This window comes from Stegastes partitus, unplaced genomic scaffold (genome assembly GCF_000690725.1).
Source record: "Stegastes partitus isolate 25-593 unplaced genomic scaffold, Stegastes_partitus-1.0.2 Scaffold452, whole genome shotgun sequence".
NCBI lineage: Eukaryota > Metazoa > Chordata > Actinopteri > Pomacentridae > Stegastes > Stegastes partitus.
Window position 1 is genome coordinate 23,897 of NW_007578183.1, and position 23,996 is coordinate 47,892.

General features: G+C 42.6%; 1 protein-coding gene across 1 annotated transcript in view; it reads left to right on the top strand.

The window, feature by feature from the left end:
* The first annotated feature begins 2,581 nt into the window (after window positions 1–2,581).
* ror1 (receptor tyrosine kinase-like orphan receptor 1) overlaps window positions 2,582–23,996 on the top strand; it is a 145,144-nt gene continuing 123,729 nt past the window's right edge. Inside the window, exon 1 of the mRNA XM_008286359.1 lies at window positions 2,582–2,955. Within this exon, the coding sequence (XP_008284581.1) occupies window positions 2,847–2,955 (109 nt within the window). The 5' untranslated portion in view covers window positions 2,582–2,846. The remainder of the gene's footprint in view (window positions 2,956–23,996) is intronic.

A 23,996-nucleotide genomic window follows, 5' to 3' on the forward strand; every position in this document is an offset into this window, starting at 1 on the left:
TAGGTGTGAATGTGAGTGTGCTTGGTTGTCTGTCTCTAAGTGTAGCCCTGCGATAGACTGGCGACCTGTCCAGGGTGTCCCCTGCCTTCGCCCTAAGTTGGCTGGGATAGACTCCATCCCCCTGTGACCCGAGTGAGGATTAAGCGGTGTTTATATAATGGATGGATGGATGTGTTGGTATGTTGACCTCTGACAGAATTAGACTGATGGTGTTTTTCAAAACTTGTTTCTACGTATGCACTTATTACCACAGTGATTCTTGTCTTTGAGTAATTTTAATTCTAAGTTAGTTCACAGTTGTTATGCACAGGCCTTAATGACAGCAGACATTTTGACTAATGAGGGCAGGAAGCACAGATGAAATTAATGATGGCTCAGGTCCTGTAAGTGTTCCACCAGGCCATGACAGTGAGCAGGCCGGGGGCGGAGCCAAGGAGAGGCCACCGCCACCACAGGCTGAAGTCTGGTCATCCAGCACAACCCAATAATGAAGCCTGCTGGAGGACTACACATGTAATAATAGAACTGGAGTTACATGCAGTGACTACCATTTTTCTTGCAGAACTTTTTTGCAGAACCATCACTCTGTGTTCCCATGGATGCATTTTAACAACACAAGCACTCCCCATTCAACAACATACACCCAAGTAGTTTTAACCAACCAGGCTGTTTACACTGAATTTGTGGCAAATCATTCATCCATCCCTCATTTAAAAACATTTTATAAAAGATGTATAGACAATGAAACCTACTTTGAAGAGTTCTGGAAACAAATTTATTAGACCACCACCCAATGTCAGGTTTATTCCACAGCTGCCCTAAATTAACAGCAGTGGTAATTTCCAAAATCATTTTTAAAAAAATGTTTCTGTAATGGTTAATACACCAGTATGTAGAAGCTCTTTAACCAAAACGATCATTTTAATGCTAAAATATAATTATTGTTGTTATCCATGAATTTTCAACCTTACTGTTTTACAAACAAAAAGTTAAACATTATTATTTCTTGATTAAGAAATCAAATTATAGTTATTTCCTTGCAATTCTGAATGGAAAAATTAGTTTTAGTGGTTGAATGTTATGCTTGATTAATTTCTGACTCCTCAGAGAAGCCCAGTGTCTCAGATTTGGGTATAAAAAGGTGAATTCAGTTTGAAATTCCTCATTCCTGTTAAAAATGACAAAACGTCGAGAGCTGAGTGCGAATTAAAGCACTTCATGATGCTGGATGCTCTCTCTCTATATATATAGAGTGTTTAACAAATTAGACAGGTGGTCTAATCTATTTATTAAGCACTGTATATACTGCTCAACAATGTATGACTGACTCACAACCTGCAGCCAAAAGTAAGAAAATGCCAAACAAACAGGTGGATATAGTCTGGTGTCCAACAAGGTGTCCTGAGAGGAACAAGGACACTTTTACCGTAAGAGCTTTATATCATATTTTAATGAATTGTAACTATCTTTTGAGCTTTCTTAGCAATGAAAAAATATAACTTAAACAGCTGTTGCAGATTTCCAATCAACTGATGGTTACATAAAAGAGCTTATTTTGCTGTTGCTATGAGCTGACATGTACATGGAGGTCTTAAAATAAATGGTAAGAGTAAGCGACCAAAAAAAAAGGCTATTTAATCTAAAATGGCTCGCTGAAAAACAAAAAACTGAGAAATTGTGCCACTTAGTCTGGTCATTCCTATAAAAATGATGTCGCTCCCACTGGAACCAGCATGAACTAGTGCAGGGCCTGTCCCTAAGTGGAATACACCTACTGTGATGAGTCATGTGTTTGCCCTGAAAGTAGGTCTATTGTTTAGTAGATTAAACGGAAATGTGACTGAAAGAATAATTAAGTAAATTCATTTTTAACCTTTAAACCAGCAGTTGACTCCATCTCATGGCAAGAATCATGTAGAAACAAACTAAATTATGGCCCCCAAAAGGTCACAAGGTGGGGCTCCTGCGCACTTTAAATTTAGCAAAACTAATTACCCCAAGCTGCAAGGTGGCGCAGTTGGTAGCACTGTTGCCTCGCAGCAAGAAGGTTGCCGGTTCGTGTCCCGGTGGGGGCACCGGACTCTTTCTGCGTGGAGTTTGCATGTTCTCCCCGTGCAGCGTGGGTTCTCTCCGGGTTCTCCGGCTTCCTCCCCAAAGTCCAAAAACATGTTGAGGTTAATTGGTGATTCTAAATTGTCCGTAGGTGTGAATGTGAGTGTGTTTGGTTGTCTGTCTCTAAGTGTGGCCCTGCGATGGACTGGCGACCTGTCCAGGGTGTCCCCTGCCTTCGCCCTAAGTCGGCTGGGATAGGCTCCAGCCCCCCGCAACCCTAATGAGGATTAAGCGGTGTATAGAAAATGGATGGATAATTACCCCAAATTTAAATCACAAATTGCAAAACCAGAGTGAGAGGCCTGACCACTGACTGAGGTTCCTCCTCCTGCTCCTCGGTGGTTCCTGCAGCGAACACACGGTGGCGACACTCGGTTAATCAGAGCCATGTGGCTCCTGTGGGCACAAGCCTCCACCAAAGTTTGTTGGAAGGATTGCGCTCAGTTGGAGAGAGAGAGACAGAGAGGGGCCAAAGTGAGCTGGGCTCAAGCGAGGAGGAAAGACGCAGAAGGCAAGGAGAGACGGAGACGCTTTCTTCAAGTATTTTTTATTTATTTTTTAACCGGGAGAGTTTTTTGGTGCGTCGTGAGAGAGCGGCGGAGAACGGCGCGCAATTTATCAAACATTTTGAGACGTGCATTTTTTTTTAAATTTTTTTGAGGGGCTCAAGATTAAATCTAGTGTGTAGTGGATGTGAACAGCGGGAAGAGGTTCCTTAACACAGAGCCGGAGGAATGTATCCAACTCGGGCAGCGGCGAGCCAGCGGCGTCTCTGGAGATGTCCAGCCTGCGCTCTCTGGGTCGCCCTGCTGCTCCAAAGCGTCCTGGACCTGAGCGCGTCTGGTGAGTCTCCAAATCTTTTCCTTCCTGACCGAAACCATTCCCGTGGTTCTCCTCTTTCTCTCTCTCTCTCTCTCTCTCTCTCTCTCTCTCTTCTCTGTTGGCTCCACTTCTCTTGCGGTTCATCTTCATATGCGTGAATTCAACTAATGTTTCAGCCTTGACGAAAAATCAGTGTGGACTTTTGCAGCATGTGCGCAGCAGCTTTGTTCGCCCCTCTTTTTAAAAACAGTTTTCCATCCTCATGTTTCAACCGGGTAGCAGTGTGTTTTATTCGTTTTTGCTCCTGACATCATCTCACGGCTAAATATCCTCAAACTGTTGTTCCATCCAGGACGCACAGCCTTCCATTCAGCGTCTCCTCTCATGCAAATGATCTTTGGTTTTTAGATTATCGTCCCATTGTCATTGTGAAGCCTCGGCACGGGGAAATACTTGACTCCGTCTGCAGACAATAGGGAGGCTCTTAACTGATCAGCTGGATATCCATTGTGCCCCCCAGAGACCCCCCTCAAAAAAATGTAGATCCATTTAAAGATAAGGGACGCAGCCTGTAAAGGTTTATTTAAAACTGCATTTAACATCTGATTGATAGCAGCAGGGTGGTGTCTGCTTAAGACCAGAGGAGGAGAATGAATGGATGTGACCTCTAGGAAACTACACTTAATTGCATTTCTAGAAAACAAACATTTCATCAGTTTAGTTCTCTCTCTTTTTTTTTGCTCATTCTACAATCCTACTCCTTTAACTGTGTGTGTGGTATTTACATCTTGAAGAGAAGCTGGCCTGATGGTGTGTGTAACCGCTCTTTGGTTGACTAATTCAAGTGTGATTGAGGACAGTTTGAATTCTATCTGATTTGTTTATGAAGCAGCTCGTGGAAGGCGTTTTCATTTTTTCGTGAGTGTACAGAAACTATAAAACAATCCTCCCCCCTGCCCAGATGGGTGGTGATGAATTATCTCCGGAAGTTTTTTCAGGGTCTGTTTGGATTATCTCTGTCCTCCTTAAATGCTTTTGGCTGTTATTTACAGCAGAGGTGTACTGCATATGAGCGTAAAGGCCCTTCTTTCCCCCCCACACACACCTCTTTCTCTCTCTTCTCTGTGTCTTCGGGCCTCTCTTTCTTGCTCTGAGACAGCGAGGAATGTTAATCCACATTACTTAACTGGATGGGTTGGCTATGACTTCTTCAAATGTTGAGTTTAATGGTTGAATATGGGAGTGGAGGAGAGCCAAGCCGCTGCTTATGCGGCCGCTTCATATCTAGAAATAGACAAGTGGAAATGTCTGCGTCTTTTTCCATGTTAGTCGTACATTTCAGAAGCAAAAATCTACCCTGCAAATGAAATTTCTAATGCTGTTATTCATGAAGCAAAACTGATTCGCTTTGCACTTCCTCCCACTGGTGGAAACTATAAAACTGCTGAATGAATTGCTTCAATCTCTGTCTCCCAGAGATGATTTGCAGCTGCTGTGTGTAATGATTTTGATATGGAGTTTCTCTATATAGAGCTTTACTGTTAAATGAATCATTATGGACAAGAAAATGACACCCCATTAAGATGCCTCCCCCCCCTCCCCTCAGTCATTGTGTCCACAAGCCTGACCGCGTATTGACTGCCTATGTTGCAGTTCCAGGATAATGTTTGTAGATGATAACACTGGGAGTCTTGTCTCTCCTCTGGCTCGCTGTCGCAGTCAGAGAGGAGCAACAGTGGTTCGACTGTAATCAAAAGTGAAGCGAACGGCGTGGAAGCCTGTGATCAGCGGCTGTAACGTTACTGAAGTGACTGAGCAAACGTGACAAAGACGGAGCTAAAAAAAAAAAAAAAAAAAAAGGCAGGCTTGTCCGTCTTTATTTGCTGCTGTCTGGTTTGCTGGTCAGTCTGCGAGCTTCCAGTCACAGGTCAGAGGTCGCTGCTCTGCCCCTGGAGTGCAAATGCCAGCATTTCCAGGAACAATCAGGGTTTCCCCTGGCCACGGCCACGGAGGGAATGTTGTTTACATGGCCGACATGACAAACGATGCGTAAATTAGCAAGGGAAACATGAATGGTTTATGTATTCTAGTGAACTGCATGTGCTCCCAAATAACGTTTTAAAGCTAATAAAGTGTTTTTTCTACATTTACACGCTTCCGTAAATCTGATTAATGTAAGTGATCTGGTCGTGACAGGACACTGGATGATGATTTGTGTTCAGAAGATTGCTGTACAGTTTTTTTTTTTTTTTTTTTGTGTTCAGAAGATTGCTGTACAGTTTTTTTTTTTTTTTCTCTAGCCTTTAGATTCTTCCCTCTCTTTTGCCAGTTTAGGCGTCACTATCAGCCTTCTAGGTGCTAATCAAAGCAAGGACGGAATTGTGTGGAACAGATTGTGAGATGTTTTTCATCTAAGCATTGCATCACTTCTCAACTGTCTCCTCGGGAGGCCTTTTCAAGCATTTGCTTGTAATTCGGGGGGGGAAAAAAAACAACAAAAAGACCCTCATGTAGTTTGGCACGGCCTCGTATTTTATTCCAAGCATGAATGTTGCTGTACCAACTGGATTTATTGATGATCGGTTAACCTGATGTTGAACCCAGTGCTTTTTTTGCGGCATTAAAGAAAAATCTGCTCAAAAGTCGTGCCTTTTAATTTAAACGTCACAAAGTCTGTTTTCAAACCGGTCGCTCCATCCATCAGCCCCTCGGTCCTTTAGCGGAGTAATAATCTGTGACACATGCATAAAAATAAAATGACGACAATGTTTTCCATCTATATAAACTGTGCAAATGTTTCTGAACGTGGGACATTCACCTCTGGACATAAAAGGTCCTGTGCGGGGCAGCAACTCTGGGAAATCTGTCTAGAGTTGCATTTAGATTTTAATAACACTCAGGAAGGCTATAAATCATGTTGGGTGGAACTGCCTCGGTAGGGTTTTCAGCAGGACGCACTGTTGACAATAAAGGCACTTCACCCCTGGAAAAAAAGCTTGCAGGCTGAGTGTGCAGCAGCTTGTCCTGCTCTCTGCTACTGGGGATGTCTTTCAGGGACTGGTCTATGTCTTCTGCTGTTTTCTTAGACTCATATTTAAGGAGCAGTTTATACGAAGTAAAAGATGTCAAAATGTGTAGTTGCACTTCCTTTATACGCTCCTGTTAAATTTTCGCGGAACAGCCACTCGTTCTGGTGTTTTTTTAAGTTTGCTCGCAGTGCCGCCACAGTTTCTCCTTTTTTTAATTTTTTTTTTTACGTGTAGCTATATTCAGATTACCAACATTTTATTCAGATGCTCTGTTAAATGCAGGCCAGCTCCGTCATGGTCTGAGTGGCCCATCTCTTTCAGATCGATGACTCCGCCGTGTTTAAATCTCTGCACACTTCACACTACGCTAACTCCGGCATCAAGTTCTGTGCATCCCTAAAAGCTTTTGGCAGAAGAATGTGGCAGGAATTGTAAGTGTGAAACAGATGTATGGCCTTTTTCTGAGAGGAGAGTGTTGATTTTTTTAAAACCTTTTTTTTTTTTTTTAAACACTTAAGACTCCATTTTGAGCAAAGAAAATCATAGACGTTAATGTAATCAGCACGTGGCCATAAATCACAAGCTTCAGACTCTGTTTTATGTCACAGATTTAAAATATTGGTGTGTAAACTACGTCGTGCACTGGCAATTACCTACTTCCCGCTCCTTATTAAGCACATGTGTTTGCCAAGGCTCAGTGTGCAGCGGTGTTGCCACGGGGCAAACAGTTTGGAGAATATTGTGTGCTAATTGTTTAACTGATGTACAGCCAGCGGGGCAATTTGCTCTAAATGATATTTTAAAAAAGTCTCAAGATATCATATGATTACTTTCAGAGATTGATTTTCCTGACGTGTAGTTTTTTTTTTTTTTCATCACTCTTTTAATGTGGGTGTTGTTTCCCATGTGGGACTCCCTCATTCATTACTACCAAATTCACAAATTAAGGGATCCAGAAGAAAGTTTCCTAATGTTGTGCGATTGATTTGTTGGCTGGATTGTCCTGATAATACGTCGTCGATGCCTGGTTGACAGAGGAATTTTGAAAGCAGAGCCAGAGTTTTCCTTCTTTGCAGATGCACTCTCTGCCAAGTGAGGCAAAAGCCTTTCTGCGAGTGGTAAGAAGTGTAAATTTCCTGCATTTGCGTAATACTGGCAAAAGGACGCTCTTATTTCCACAAATCGGGGCTCTGCGGAGCGCGCTTGTTTTTTAGTGGTCAGAGTTCCTTGGAGAGGCAGCGTTTAATCAAAGGCTAAGCCCGGGTTCGCTCAGATCCTCGCTGGAGACGTTTGATAAAGTTTCTGCCACTACAAACTGTAGCCAAGCGTGAAAAACCTTTTTCCTGCAATTTAGTGTCTGCACAGGAGGTCAGCCTGTTGGAGAGAGAGAGAGAGAGAGAAAAAAAAAAAAAACCTCTGCAGGGTTCAGGGAAATGCAGCGCTGGATTAAGAAAAGGGAACAAAAAACATTGGTTCAGGTTTTAGTGCTGCAGCTGAGAAGGCGATGTGCGGATGACAGTGTGGCACCTCAATGGTTTTACCAGAGGGAGAGTCTGGGCTGCTGCAGGACTGCGCCGGGTACATTAACGGGCTAAAAACTCTATTTGTCCGTTCCATCGATTGACCTGTGCTGCGTATGTCCAACCACAAATTAAAAAAAGCTTTCTGTACCTCCTTTTCAATACTCTCTGTGTTGATGTCTTTCGACGGCTGCCTGGAAGACAAATTACGCCTGCCACGTAAAAAAATGTTCTCTGCTGTACTTTATACATACGACACAATGAGTCCTTTGCTGCAGTTGTAAGGCAAGCTGTAAGTGCGAGAGTGTGCTGATGACAAAGTGACACTTTAATGAGTCTAATGGAATAAGCCACACATACTGCATATCAATTTCCCATATGGACTTGGCACGGTTTCGTGTTGAGGACTGCGGGGAATAGCACCGGCTTAAAGAGCTCTGAAATTCATTGAGGCCTCTCTTCATTGGAGTTTTATCAAATTACTGCTTTGCGAGCGTCCTCCGCAGCTAGCGTTGCCCCGGCTTAATATGCCGAGATCATGCTACATTTCATTTAATAGGGGGTAGGATGAAACATGGCTTTTTAAATTCCCCAATATGTGTCAGAGTAAATCTTTTAAACCCTGTTTGCATAGCATTAAGGACTTCAGAAAGTCCCACTGCAAGCAGACGGGCAGATCTCAGTTCAGCCACAATTAGGTCTTTGTACAACGCCACGTTCCCTCCAAGGTATTAAAAGCCCCTAAACTTTACGGGCTTCTCTGCCAAAAAATATTTGTGTTTATTTAAAAAAAAAAGAAGATATTTTCACTTTATCGGCATGAATTCCTGAAAGATGTGCCACTGTCGAATTTATGTCCATATAAAAATGGAAATGTGCTCGTACTTTTTGCAAAATTTATTAAGTAGAGGGCGGCAACCAAAGATGGTTTTCATTATAAGTGAATCTTATGGTTATTTTCTGGATTCCTGATGAAATGGTTGGTCTATAAAATGTTAAAACAAAGTAGAGAACACTCATCCCAGTCCAGGATACCTCCATCAGATGTTGTGCTTTGTCTGATCTACAATCCAAATTCAAAAGATATTTTATAGTTGATTGTATTTATTTATTTATTTATTTATTTTTTAGCAAATTTGATCCAAAACAGAGAAAAAGCAGGAAAAATCCTCACAATGAAGAAGCTGGAACCAAGAAATATGTTACATTTTTGCATGAAAACCTTAACTTATCAAAAAAAAGTGGCAAAATACTCTGAGGACTTACGGCGCAATTTTTCCCTTGCAGCCGAGCACAATCATCTGAACAATATGTGAATTTGAAAGCGAATAAAAAGAGGACGCGCCTGTTTCTTTCCAAACTGGCAGCCGACTCTTAAAAAGTCAGAACTCTCTGAACGGTCAGTTGCGTTGTGTGGATACAAATGATTTACATTTCTTTACAAAACTTGCACACATCACGGTATGTTTTTTTTTTTAGTGGACCTACTTTCTGCTTGTTGGAGATGAGAACATATTCAACCCCTCTGTCACCCCACCAGCATCAGCATGACATCAAAACTCCTTGGCACTCGCCTTATCTGGCTGGCAAACAAACACTGAGACAAATGTTGGCTCTGTCTCCCAGCTTTCTTTCTTTTCTTTTTTTTTTTTTTTTTAAACCTCTCTTTCTCACTTTCTTGGCTCTACTCTCTAGCACACACACACACACACACACACACACACACACACACTCGTGCACTGTGTCGTTCCCTGTTGTGTGTCTCTGCAGTTCGTTCTGGCCGCTGAGTGCCTCCTCCACTTGGCCCTCCTCGCCTGGCTGACTGACATGCTGCTCTTGGCCGAGCCGTGTGTGTTTACTCAACAATAACCGAGAGCGAGAGGTGGCTCCACAACCGCTCTCTTCGGGGACACAAAGATAACGAGGCCTCTGGCAGATGTTTGTCAACCTTTAGCATCTTCAGCTCGAGCGAGAGGCTTCTTGTGCCATCAGCTGATGCAGAAACGTTTTTTCCCTTTTTTAGTTTGTTCATTCCAGCCACGGGATGGCTATGAAAAAGATTGGGAGACAAATTTAGACTTTCCCCCCCCCCTCCAATATCTTTTAGGCTCCATGTCTGCTCTTTTTTTTTTTTTGCAAATGTGGTGCTGTGGTTACACAGCAAAAGCATTGGACCATCAGCTCCACAGAGACATTTGTGTAAACTTATCACTCTGCAGTTATTAATAGAACATTATCACGTGTATTTTTTCACAGTTGTGTGTTTCCAGAATTATTCTTGGCAGTTCCATCACTCAAATCTTTATTTTCTTTTTTTTTCTTCTTCCCCTCGTCTTTCTTTTTTTCTCATCCCCTCCAACACACAAACACAAGTGTAATACTGTGTAATGTGGAAAGCATACAAACTTCACTCTTCTGGTGGAATTGTTAAACCAGAGACGTTCGGGCTCCAGGAAATTGAATTTTACGGGGCATCTAATGATTTGTGTTCACCGTGAATTAACTCTGTGCTCTCTTTCTGAATGTGTGCATGTCTGAGCCCGGGATTAGGTTGTTGCATTGTGTTGTTTCTCATATAGCCATCCAGGAAAATTGTTACGTTTGTCGCGCAGAAAGAGAGAGAGAGAGAAGTGTGTTTGCCTGTCTTTGGTCTTTTATTGCTTTGTAATTACAATTAGTAGCTACAGAACCCGTAATCCTGTTGTAGCCTGAAGTTGAGGAATTTTTGCCTTTTGAAGATTAGTTCCTCTAAAATAGGTTTTATTTTAAAGCTGCCAGTTTAACAAGTCTGCTCACCAAATAGATTTAGGGATCTGCTAAAATAATAACACTACGATTAGGGAACGTCTAATCCCCTTTTTCTCTTTCTTTGTTTTCAGTGGGGGATTCAAAGATGTTTCATGAGCACTTTTTGAACATCTTTTTTTCATGAGACAACATAATCTGGAAAGATTATGTTGTCTCATCAAATAGGCTGTTTGAGTCTTTGGTTCTTGAATTAGCTTCTTTTAGTGTTCGAGCTGCCAGTTTGTGTTGCTGGTTCCCAGACAGTGAGAGTATATATGAGGATGTCTGCTCTCAGTTTTGCAACAGGTCCTTTAATTTATTGCTCCCTTCACAAAAAAAAGAAAAGATGAAACTCAACCACTCATTGTCCTTTTCCCACCAGAGCAGTTGGTTTGCTGCGGGCACAGACTCCATATTGTGCAATATGTTTTTTTCTGCTCCATTGGAAAAAGTCTGGCAGGCTTGTGTTATATGTGTGTTTCGACTATGAAGTTTTGCCCCTAGAATACCCTCTAGGCCAAAGAAACAAACCCCCAAGTACCAATACTGTCAACACTAGCATTACCATCAAAGACAGTATCCTGATTTTTTAAAATTAAAACAGGCTCTAAATTAGTTTACAGCGTACTTGAAACTGAGTGTCTGGGTGTGTCAACAAGGAAAATCTTGGTCGACTGAAATCTACTCTTGAACCAATCAATTAGACATGGGGGGGGGAATGAATCCGCACCTTATTGGTAGATTAACCAAATCCTCCACAGTGCACTAAATTAGCTCTACCAGCTGGTCTTATTAGCTCAATTGAATTATAAACATATGTAAAAGGCAAATATTTGCAGCATTTGAAACCATTTTAATCTAGTTATCTTCTACTTAAATAATGTCAGAGTAGACCAGCGTCCCACATTCATATGATTTCTGAAAATAGAACCGTTTGGACTGGTGATCCCGGCACAAGAACTACTGAGAAATATAACACAGACGAGTTGGCTGTTGTTTTTAGATGATCTGCATTGCTGGTTGTTGAGCTGCGATTATGCCAATTACTATCAGCAACGTTTTAAATTGACCGTAACAAAATGCATCCCCAGAGACCATTTCTTTGACGCCGTTCCAATTAGTTTGGGGTCAACAAACATTCAGTAAATAGGTTAGACCGAGCAGTCTCCATTAGGTTGGACGAATTCACAGTTCTGAGAACATGGGGAAGTTCATGGGTAGTCTGTTCCTCCACTTCCAAAAATAGTGGATTAACTCTGGAAGGCTCCTAATGTAGTGTTTTTGTCCCCATGAAAGTAAAACCGGCAATTAGTCAACCAATGAGAATTTTCGACCAACCAGTCGACCTGGAGACCACAGCCCTGCTTATTTATGACTGCAAATAATGGAAATACAAATCAGTGATAACGAGAATGCAAACTGAACAAAAGTGAGGGAAAGTTGTCTTATTCAAACGCATCCTTTAAGGGGGTAAAAACCGTCGGTTTAATGTCGACATGTTCCTAAATAGTGTCTTTAAATTGATCAGCGTTCGCGCAGACGAGGCTTTAGTGAGTTTGTTTAACCAAAGCCTTTGTCACATTGTCCTCTATGCAGGCACCCTATTACCCAGCAGCCAGTGTTTACCCAGCCACTTGATTCACACAAAAGACTTGAGAGGGGCTGCCTCTCCTGTTGTCCGGAGGGGGATCTCAAACTTTCACATTAGGCCGAAAAGTGCTGCCTTTAATCCTGCTGACAGAACTAGCGTGCGTAGAAACAGCATTGCTCTGAATGAAAACGCGGTCTGTCTGAACGTCCGGCGTGCCTGTAAATTGTGACAATAAAGTTTAGGGGCAAAAATTTTTGACGGGAACATGCAACCATAAATTTAGCAGTGACTTAGCATGAATGGAAAAAGGCACAGAAGACCATAAGAAATTTGGACTTAAATGGAATTTCCCTTTCTATCCATTCTAATCCTGTGTTGACCACACTGACCGAGGAATCTGGAGTTAAAGGTCTCAGTGGATGTAATTCTGAAGCACTGTTAGTTAAATGCCCATCTGGCAAACCACTGCTGGCGAGGCATCCGGCTAATTCAGCACCGACCGGGAAATCGCTACCCCTGTGTGGCATTAGATGTGGTCAAGTTGTCTCTCGTCAATCAGATTTAGCGACGGTGCGCGATGCGGTCGGTCACTGTTCGCACTCGCTTGTTCCATCTAAAATTTTTCAAAATTCAAGCTTAAGATATCATCGACTTAGTGCTTTGTTCAAGAAGCCATAGCTGGTACTACGAGTCTCTGAAGATTTGAGAGTGTTGGCAAACCCTCAAAGCTTTCTTCATGGTCTTGGGGAAAAGCTGTTACCATACTTACACTTTCTCTTAAATCCATTTTGGCTTGATGGCCTCACCATAAGGCGACTTCTTTCAAGACAAAGTTATTGATTTCTTCGTGGCCTAACTACCCAGCTCGTGTGCCTGTTTTAATCGGAAACAAGCGAGTGAAAAGAATAGCGGGGTGGAAGGATGCAGTCAGTCATCCTGGGCTACTGACTGTCCAGATGCGTTAACCAGAGGCTTGTAGAATCAATAAGGGAGTGCTGTGTTTGATGTCTGAGTGGCTTTCTGTGGTGAAATCTGTTGGAATGGTAATGGAAGGCTATGGAATAGTCATAGAGCAGGAATCTGTCTTTGTGTCACCGTGATAAAATTTATGCTATCTTCCGCACTTCTCGGTCTCCGTCTCATTCGCTCAGAATTTAACTCGCGTCGAGGAGCTATGTGTTTAACCGGTCAGAGAGGAATCTCGTCAGCCGGGACGCTCCCCACCAGGAATTCATACATTTATCCTGTGGGATGCCGAGTGCTTCTCCTGCCCTCCGCGAAATCTGTCCGGCTTTGAGGCGAATAAAAAATGATGGGGGGAGTGTTGAGGGGAAAATTGAGTTTACCCATTAAAGCAGCTCTCCTGTTTTTCATATTTCCACTTTGAACAGTTAATTTATTTCCCCCCGTAGATGTTTATCAAAGCTGACACTGACTTGGAACCAGCCCGAGTTTAGGTTTACACGCTGGTATGGTCGCGTCCTGCATGCCAACAGTCCTCTCACACCCAACTCGTGTTTTCCTGTCTCTCTATATATCTGTCTCCGTCCACCCCTCCCCTCCTTCTCCCAGAAAGCATTGATTTCAGCAGGGCAGGAAATGAAACTACAATCCCCTGCGACTCCCAGCAGGAGTAGGAGGGGAGGGGGGACCTGGGGAAGGCAGAGAGGAAGAGGTTCATGGAGTTAAAGAAATCCACTACTAGTTTGTGAGAACGGGATGAAAAGATTGATAGTCTGAGGGGGGTGAGCGAGGATTGGGATGGACCTGGCTCGGTGCGCGGAAAGCCGAGAAGGCTCCGAATGTTATTGAGACAAGAAAATGTTTTCATATAGGCTTTTGAGTGACAGCGGGCTGAAATGAACTCTCAGCCAGTCATACCAGTCAGAAAGATTTGACTCATTGTGAAAAAAAAAACACATGCTAGAAAACTAAAGCAGAAATAAACAGCTTGTAAGCGATAGTGTGAAAGAGGGCTCTCGCAGATCGAGGACTGGTGGCCCCCTCTATCTTTGGCAACTCCTGACCTTCATCCCTCTATCAGAAGGCAATGATCTTCTCTTCAGAGGGGCCTGTATAAGAGGCTTAGGCCCGCGTGATCCCACTGCCTGTTTGTTTAACCTCTGCGTGGCCGCCTCAGCAGTGCTAAGCTTTGCCCACAAGAGCTCATTACCTCTCATCCCTCCATCTTTTACCATTTCAGCCATTGCTGGCTTTAAGACTGCCCGATTATGTGCATTTTAAAGATGCGTATGCTAAAATATAATGCGATTTGTAAAAAAAGCATGCAGACTCTTAAAACACAAGTTAAACTCATGACATGTCAACACTTTTGCCTGCAAAATAGCAACATTTACAGGATTAAACTTGGAATTGTTGAGCAATGCACGCAGGCAGCATCATTTCCTAACAGAGGAAAACTGATTCCCAGCATTTCAATGTCCCACAGCAATCTTTAATGGAACATAAAACCTGTCATATCATTACAACTGTAATTGGAGCAAAGGAGGGATGGCACGGCTTCAGCGTCTTTCCAGACGTTTAGCCACAACCCCAGTGCACTTAAATAGAATATTTATTGAGCTTTTCATTGAGTTGTACAACTGTTTATACTATTGCATGCATTGTGTAATGATGTTTTGCAACAAGGCTGCGGCCTGTAGATGTACGCAGCCCACTGAAGGGCAAAGAAATTACAAAAAAAAAAAAAAAGAGGCAAAACATCCACGTTATGGGCATTGCGGCTTATTATTCCTGACATGCTCGGCTGACGTACTGATTCGAAATGGGCCGGCGCTGATAATTTGGAGCGAGACTGTGGCTGTGATTCACGACTGTTTGAGTGGGAGTTTCAAACAACAGTGAAGTCGGTCTGAGTATTCCCCTGCTGGTACCGCTCAGCGCTTTGGACTACCGTCAGCTCACGGCAGGGTCTTGTGGTATGAGTCTGGCGAAGCAAGCGTTTGTCTGAGCTTTCCTTACTTCTCTCCCGCTTTTTTTCGCCCTCTTTCTCTACATCTCTTCTTCTTCTTCTTCCTCCTCAGAAACCATTCTAAAGTGTTTGTAGTCCAGTTGTATCCCGGAGCGTGTTCTGTTCCGGCTCAGTCTTGTTGTTATTTCTTTCCTTGTCTGAAATCTGAACCAGACAGCGGTGACCCACTGTTGCCCCGCTGCCCTCGCTGTGCTCCTTCGGCTCTGTTAGCTCATTTACTCTTTAATTTAAACCTGATTTCCAGTTGGCTATAGCTTAACCTCTACTCATGATGGCCCTGAGTGGGAATGGACATTGTCCTTTTGTCCTAATATTTATTTCTCTCTGTTTACGAGCACGCACACTTGCCTCTTCAAACATTTATCGCTCGCCAGCGTTCACACCAAATGAGTAGCAGCCACAAACAACTGACTCTCCTCTGTTCTCTTGGTGTCATGCAAACAGTGCTCCTGTGACGGTCAAGTGACTGCTGTGTGATCAGACTTGGTGACCACAAAAGAGGAGTTTTAATAGACCAAAGATTTAGAGGCTCAGACTGCTGAATTCAGCTCTGTTTAAAAATGAAGCCAATTTCGTGAGAAAAAGCACTAATTTCAAATGCACCAAACCTCCAGAGGCGTTTGATTAATGAAATGGAACTGGAAGAAATCGGCTCTTTGATTTCTAGACCGGATGAGATGGAAACATTTTAGGAGCATCCCTTATGAGATAAGCAGAGTTGGGTCCTATATTTAGAACCTGCCCCCCATGTTAGCGGTAAACTTGTGAGACTATTTAAGGAAGGAACAATTTTCCTGCCCGCTGCCCTCCATGTTTAATTGGCACAAATAACCCGTTGCTAATGAGTGTGCTGTAAGCTTGTAAATGTGTTTAGGAAGTCCCAGCACCGAACGAGTTGCATCACTCAAAGTGTCTCCAGAAGCATGTAGCGAAGACCCCTCGCTCTTACAGTAACAATTAGGCATTTTTGAGGCTTTCCCGACCCCAGCGTAATAAAACGTAAAGCAAAAACAGTAGTTGAGAGTTTCCCAGACAATAGCAGAAAAGTGTTTTACTGCCGGTTCCAAAGCAGATAGCTGCCTGTGTGTTTGCCCTCGGCCTGTGCTTCCACAGTCATGTAGCCAGAGCGTGATTGGTGGTATGCATTTGCAAATGTGCACACCCCATGTCCCAGTGTTGGTGGTCTTGGAAAGCCACCAAGATCGCCCGGCTGCTCTGTAATGTGAAAGCAATTAGCAGGCAGCGGTTTTACACAGCGCCGATATGTGTGGAATAACAAAGGGGAATGTAGGTCAGCGGCGAGCCATAGGTACACGGTGTGGCCATCGCCTTTCTTTGCACCGAGTGTAGTTACTTCAGACGTATTAAAAGTTACGATAGATGCACATTTGAAACTGCTTTAGCACAAATTTTTATCTTCTTTTAAATGTCCCATAACAATTACCAATAAAGTCCTTCAACAGAGAAAATAGATCACGCAAATGGGAACCATACTGCAAACACACATGTTACCAAAGGGTGTATTTTAACCTTTTCAACTTCCAAGAAAAAGGATTTTTGGATTCTTGTTAAGGTTCATGGTGAAATTCCTGACGTAAATGGGTTTGTAGTGAGTTTAAACCCAGATTTATTCAGCTCCCTGCAGACCTCTTTGATGTCTTCACCCTCCGTTTACTTCATCTGACATTCATTTTAATGAGACGGACCTGCCCTCGATAGAGATCTGCCTCTGACTTTATGTAGGAATACAGTAACTCGGTGCCACACACATATTCACTTTGGGATAGACTGAGTTCCTTCTGAGAGTGAAATTTTTAGTTTTCCGTCTGTGTGTGTGTGTGTGTGTGTGTTTACTATGTGCGAGCAGGGTGCGTGCCCTCTGTCACATCTGGCAGCTTGTGGTTTTTTTCATGAACTGCTAAATGAGGGGAAAAATACTCCCAGCTGCACTCAGGAAAACTCACCTGGTGTTGCCGTCCTTGTTTTCTCTCTCACACTTTCTGTTGTTCGCATTGTTCTCTACAAATCAGGCAGATATTCACACACACACAAACGCACACTCACGGAAACACTTTCAGCAGCCCGCTGTGCTTTTCTCTTTTTCTTTTACAGCCCATATCAGGACATGCCTGCCTTTTTTAGCCCCGGCTCTGGCTGCACAGAGCATGAAAACCTGCACGTGGCCTGCCCCGAAACATGAATGTGTTCTTAAGTAAGATCCCCTGCACTTACGTCCTAACATAACCTCAGAAGACAGATTAAGACAAGACATGAAGGACAGTTTGGCAGGGTTATATGCATAGCAGGGAGCGACCACAGTCTCTTCACATGGAAAAGTAATTTTCACCTTGGCCACTGTGGGAAGAGGAGGCCAAGAGCAGCATCCACCCCTCCCACGCCTCACCTCAAACCCCCCAGCCGGCATATTTCGGCTATCTGAAGGGAGCAGAGCTGGGAGATATCAGCCCTGAGAGCTGAAAAGCAGCTTTTGTCTCAAGCGACCCTCCAAGACCTCTGTCTACCTGCTCTATCAGCAAATCATAAACTATACGGCACAACTAGAAACCCAGGAGCGCACAACGAGACGGGGAGAAAAAAAAAAAAAAAAGACAAGGAGGGGAAAAATCAACAAGATGAAAGGCTTGAAATGAAAAGTAAACAAAGCAGAACCGTTGCCAGCTATATATCAAATCCTGACAGTTATATAAATCTGTGCACTTTTTACACTGTAGGTTAACAGTGACCTTGACTTATGAGTTGAGTCGGGGAAAACTGGAATAAGAGTTGAATTTAACATCTCAGTATTTCCAAACTGTATCTAAATCAACTCTGTCTGCAAGCTTTATGTACTGAGAGGAGATCTTTTGGTTACCTGGGCTGCTTTCTCACAAGAAGAGATATGCTCATACTTTTCTGTCTTCAGTTTGGACCGTACCATTTGGCACCAACATCCAGACATGGAAGACTCCATCTGCATCCTTCAGTTTCTCAGCCTGTTTACTACAAGTTGTCACGCCATTCTCTCTCTCTTTTCTTCTCTTTCTTTTGTTCAATCTGCTTAAAACAATATATCCACCCCTTTCATACTTTCACTACATATTCTTTTATTCCTTCTCTATTAAATGTCCTGTTTTTCTTCCTCTCGCTGGATTACCTGATTGCCACAACTTTTTTTGTTATTTCCTTTCACGTCAACTCTCCTCCTCTTTTTCTTGCCCAGACAGGAAAATAAAGCTACTTTAGCTTGGGAGTAAATTTAGGCACCATGTCTATCAAAGCAAGGCTCACAACTGAGATTTAGAAGGCTTACCGCCTTTCGCTCTTAACCCGTCATTTCAGGATTTCCAGGTTTCACACTAGTTGGACGCTGGATAAACAAGGAAACACACACAGCAGATGTTACAGCTGTGAGGAGAGTAAGACGAGATTTGGACGACACTAATCCTAATGACTGCATGTACTTGTAAACGAATAGCTTACTTAAAGTATGTGGCTTATTTATTTGAGTTTCTGATACAGTCATTATGTACAGTATGCCAAACTGTAACCATAAGCTCATCAGGCTAAAATAAGACATGGTGGACTTATTTACAGTTTGTAAAAGCCATTTTCTGTCCTGCTGGTAGAATTCCTGTTATTCAAGTGCATTCATATGCTTGTATGATGCAGATAGTCAAGACGACTACACTTCATACATGTAGAATAATGCTTATGTTTAAAATCCCTGTTCAGACTGTATAGATTTAAATGCCAAAGCTGAGTTTACCTTCTGCAGTCTTTTCAGCTGTGCCGTTACATCATAACATAGTTTCTTCTTGTCTGGTACAAATGCATGGCTGCAGGATAATAAATCCAATTGTCTTTATTTAGATAAGAATGCATTTAGATATACCTTTTAATTTGCAGACACTATTATGATGACACAATGATGTTGGTAATTGCATCAACTTAATATTGTGTGTAATTTAAACTCAAATTTCTCCATTAGTTGATTTAAAACTAAATTCAAGTTGATGTGCCTTAATGAAATTGGCTTTTTTTCTCTTCTTGAGGTCAGGATTTCAAGTCCTCTCCCCTTGAAGCAACTTGATTTTTGTGTTCAGAATTATTGTAATCAAGTACGAAACATTTATTTATACAACAAATTCATTTTAAATAAGTTGGAAGAGCTTCTTTTTTTTTTTTTAAAGTAATCAACCTAAAAACTTGATAAGTGGTAATTAACAATACCTTTTGATTACAGATGAAAATTTAGTCTAACATAATTCCATCAGAAGTTGTCATAACTCAAAAAAGATTGATGCAAACTATTGCGTTCATTTAGTTTTTGTTGAGCCCAAGCATTATTTTTTTACAGTGTGCTGTATATGTGGACAAAGTCTGACCTTCATGTGTTGTCCTGATGTCATTGTGCCCTCTACCCAAAGGCCACAAATCTGCCGTCATTTTCGTCTCCAAATGACATGTTTTGCCTTTACCCTGGTTGTTAAGAGTTTCAACAGAATAATCTATGTGTGGCGTAGCTCGTAAGTCATCGGGGTGGTGTACTGTAGTGAGCAGGAAAGCCCCTGTTTCACCACAGAGCCCGAGGTCAAGAACCTGTGTTGGTGAACACCCACACCCTTCAAGTAGCCCTAAACAAGACGGTGAACGCCTACCAGGCCTCGGAGAGCTCTTCATTAACTGACCCTGCTCTCTGATGCCCCTGCACAGTCAAGAAAATGAAAAGAAAATGTCCCAACTGGGATCTATAAAGTAGCCCATGCAAGTCGGTACACTTCCTCAAAATCTGACTCGGCCTGGTCCCACAAGTGCCAGTAGACCACCAAGTCTACAGCCAGACCTGCTGCTGGACTGGTCTCAATAAAACAGAGCAGTGCAGAGGTGGTTTCTCTGCAGTGGAATTTCTGAGACAGGACATTACCCAACTAGTCTCCTCTGTGCTAAATGCAGTTGCAGGACAAGCTACTCAAAGCCCTCCATTATTCTTAGCGTCATTTATCTTCTGGACATTAGTATCATTTCTGTAGCACACATATTTCATAATTGTTTCCCTACATGTATTCATGTTTAGCTTTAACTTAAGTTTGACTTATTTTCGGAAATTCTGTGAAATCTAATTAACTCGTTACCTCAGTTTGAGGTGCAGGAGTCAAAAGGCCAAGAAAACAGACAACTATTGTGTTATTTTACGGCAATCGTCGAAAAGGCCTGCGCTATTCTGACCTTTCTGTCAGGTGACCACATTTAACTGCTCCTGCACTGCAGATTCATTGTGTTTACACCTAAGAATATTTTAATGTCACGTGACTTGGGCAGTGTATTTTGAGCAGTTATTTACAGCTCCCCAGCTCCCACTAACTCTTGTCTGCTCGGCTGCTGGTTTGTCTGCATTTTCGTGGATTTGCTGGTGAGAAGTTTACAGGACATTAGAAGTTGCTGGACCGTCAGTCAGCCAATGATGCGTTTAAGCCGCAAAAGACAGCCTGACTGCATCTTTGGGCTTCTGTTTCAAATGCTGCTTTGAATAAAACGCCTCTGGGAGATGCGTCGTGTAACACACCGTTGAAGGCTAGTGACCCCTCCAGCTCATGTAGGATGTGTGTGTCGGGCAGAAGCTTATGCATCTACTATAGTTAAAACACAAACAGAAACAGAGAGATTAAGCATGCAAACCAGCTTTATATTTAGATATGGCTTGATCTTTAGTTACCATTTATAAATGAAAGACAAAAAAAGAAGAGGCATGCAGAGAGTAAAAAGATTGCATTGATAATTGATTTGTCGCTGGAGACTTTGAGTTCCACTGAACAGCAGCAGCAGATGAGGGAAGGAGGGTCTTATGAGAAGTAGTTAATTGAAGAGCAGAAGAGAATGAGCGAGAGGAAAAGAATGAGTGAGTGAAGGAGGGAGACTGAGCAAACAAGAGAGTGAAAGAGAGAGGGGGCAAATCTTTTATGAGGCATGGAAAACGGGGTGAAAGGACGAGAGAGGGGGAGTCGGTGCCTGTGGTGGGTCTGAATAGAGGGACCCCATGTCCTCTTTAATGTTAAATGAATAACTCCTGACCCGACACAGGCTTTTAATTGGGCCAACCACCAGTTGGATGGAGTGTGAGGTTGGATGTGTTGTGAGAAAGTGAGAAAATACATACACACTGATGTCGTCACCGTATCGAGTGAGTGTGCACGTCACCTGCTTGTGTGCAGTGCTATGTAGAAGTTTTGCTTGATTTTAAGATTCTTATTTGTCATGCAGTAAAATAGGGATCTGAGATTTAGTCTGCAGCATGACAGAAACCCCAAATGTGCAGCCTGAGTCAAAAAACTGGGGCAGCAGAACATAAATCAGTTTGGTTTCCATAAGCACAAGTGTTGAAAATGGCTGATTAAGGCTTAAGTAAACGAAACATATTTGGATTTAATTATAGGCTTTGGGAAAATTATGGCTATTTTTTTTGCAATTTCATAGACTAAAGTATTCATGGATAAAACAATCAGCTGGTTAATAAATCATGAAGGTAATTGTTTATTGCAGCCCTGCATGAGTTGCTGACATTTTGTGAACTGTATAAATTCAGAACTCATCTCTATTGGTCTAACTGGTCAGTCTCACTGTCTCCAAATATTACATTTCTATACACCTAAGCTACATTCTAAATTGTATTTTGAGTGAAGCATACTTTATTTAGTTTGTTAAGTACTTTACTGTTGCAAACTGTCAGCCAACCAATCATACATGAATTAGATGGGACAGACCTAGAAACTATAGGAGAAACTGTTGTGAAAGGATCACATTTGAACTCAAACTGTGCTGTTTCCCTAGCCCTTATCCACAAGTACCTTTGGTGCCTAAACCAATGCAAGCTTCTAACATGTAGCTATTGTTGTGACATTGTCAATCAAAGTCTTACATATTTCTGTAAACCAGCCTACACTGTCTTGGTGCCTAAACCGTGGACCATGAAACTTATTCTCATTGGTAAACATCGTATTGCTGACTTCTGCCTCAACCATCCTCTCCTGCCTCTTTACATGGACCTTGTTCCTTCAAACTGGAAGCCTTTTCTATCACTTATACGTCTTACCTTTTGGGGAGAGAATACATTTCTTTTCAAACAACACATGCTTTTTTAAAAGCGGAAATGAGACGCAGTTTAGTTGCATTTTTGGAAAACAGGGTTGCTCAGAGCATTACCATATTGTTGGTTTTTCCATCTGTAATATATGTTGGGAGGTACACATCCACTGCCTACACATCCAGCATTGCATCCATTGAAATGCAATTTTTACTGTGGTTTTAACTCCATTTCTCGCTTCCAAACTCCTCTGAACAACACCAGTATCTCTTCAATAGCTTGGTGTTCTAAATTTGTTTTCATTGCAAAGGTTGAGTACACACCGTCTGTTTGAGTTTGTGTCTGCTGCCATCACTACTGGGTGGAAGCCATACAGACCCATCATCCAAAACGATGAGGGTAAAGCTATGGAAAGCTTGCAAAAAATACAAAGTGCAAACTTGTTGGCTCCCAGTAGAATTGGTGGTAATAGCAGTTCTCTCTCATGAGTAGAACTTCTTGAAATGGGCGTTAATATCGGTACTGCTTATGAGAACTTTTAGAAATGTCAGTTGACTGAGTGACTGACTTTTAAGGCCCCCAGCTCCGGCTATGAGGCCCTCCCATGTTTGGGAAAAGAAGGAGCCCGTAGGATACCCTGTGCATGAATGACGGGGCAGAAGGGGGTGCTGGGGTAGGTGGAGAGGAGATGGCTGAAAGAGGCAGCTCAAGCAGAAAGAGAGGGAGAGGGGTTAAGTGGAGGCAGGTGTTCCATGACAAACCTTACAACCCCCCACCTCTCCTTTACTCCACTCCACTCCAGCAGCAGTGGTCCACTGAGAGTTCAGAAAACCAGCTCAAGAACAGACAATTGTTAGTCACTTCTCTCTTTCTCTTCTACCTTTTTGCTAGCCCTTATCCAACCACCTTATCCTTCTGATCTAATCTAGCCCACCAAATTGCACTCTTTTCCTTTCATCCCGGGTATTTTTTCCCCCCACGCTCTCCCCTGTGTGCTTTTCCCATTGCTGCAGGACCACCTGGCTTTGTGGTTTAAAATCGTATAAAACTCCTGTTGCTTTAAGCAGATGGACAGCCTTCCACGTTGCTCGACCCAGCTGGCAAATTAATTTAGATTGGATTGACTAAAAAAAAATCGCGTTCTGTCATCATGTTCCAGAGGTTATTAAAATCCAGCTCAAGACAGAACGGTACACAAATCCAGTTTTGATTGCTGGAAAAACAGGGCGCGCATGATTGATGTCATTTTGTAATTTTGTTAAGTAAAATTCAATCAGTCCGTGATTATGCATTTTGCCCTTTTAAATGTAATGCAGTTAGCATCGCTTCCAATGGATTTTGTTTTTGGCACATCGCTATCACATTTACTTAGGTTGGTTACGCCATTTCTGAGCAGCGATCCCTGATTAAGATGCCCTTTTTCTGGGCCTTCTAAAGCAGCGCCACTCGCCATCTGTCACACACAATATCGCAGAATTCGAGGAGTGGATTTTGAGGAAATATTGTAGCATGATGTGGGCTGGTTTCAAAGTTATACCTGTTGGCTTAAGGGGTTGCTAGAAAGTTTATATCAGGTAATGGCTCATGTGTTTATAACTGGAAATCTCAGGACATAATCTGAAGTTTATGTTGAGTTCTGGGTGTTTCTTAGAATACGACTGGAAATACTCAGGCAGCAGTTTATGACATGGAAATGTTTGAGTGTGCTACGGTATAGACATGTGTAATACTACTGTTTCATTGCTTGCCTGCTATAAGAGCTGTTATTATTGGAAAGCGTCTCTCCACAGATGAGTCAAGAGGGATTCTTAATAGCAGACACCATAGCTTTCATTTGACCCCTTTACTTTAAGCATGACTCACAGAGCCTCTATTGTGTCAGCGACGTGTGGGCACACTTAGTGTAACTGGAACGCTTGGAAGTTGTTATGACTGACAAGCGTGTGTCTTCTGGTCTGCCAAAACATAAAGTGTGCGGATGGAGAGGATGATGTCGTTTGAAACACTGTTGGTTCGGATCCCACCAGCGACTGCTTCTTGTTGTGGTGTCCTTGAGCAGCTTCAG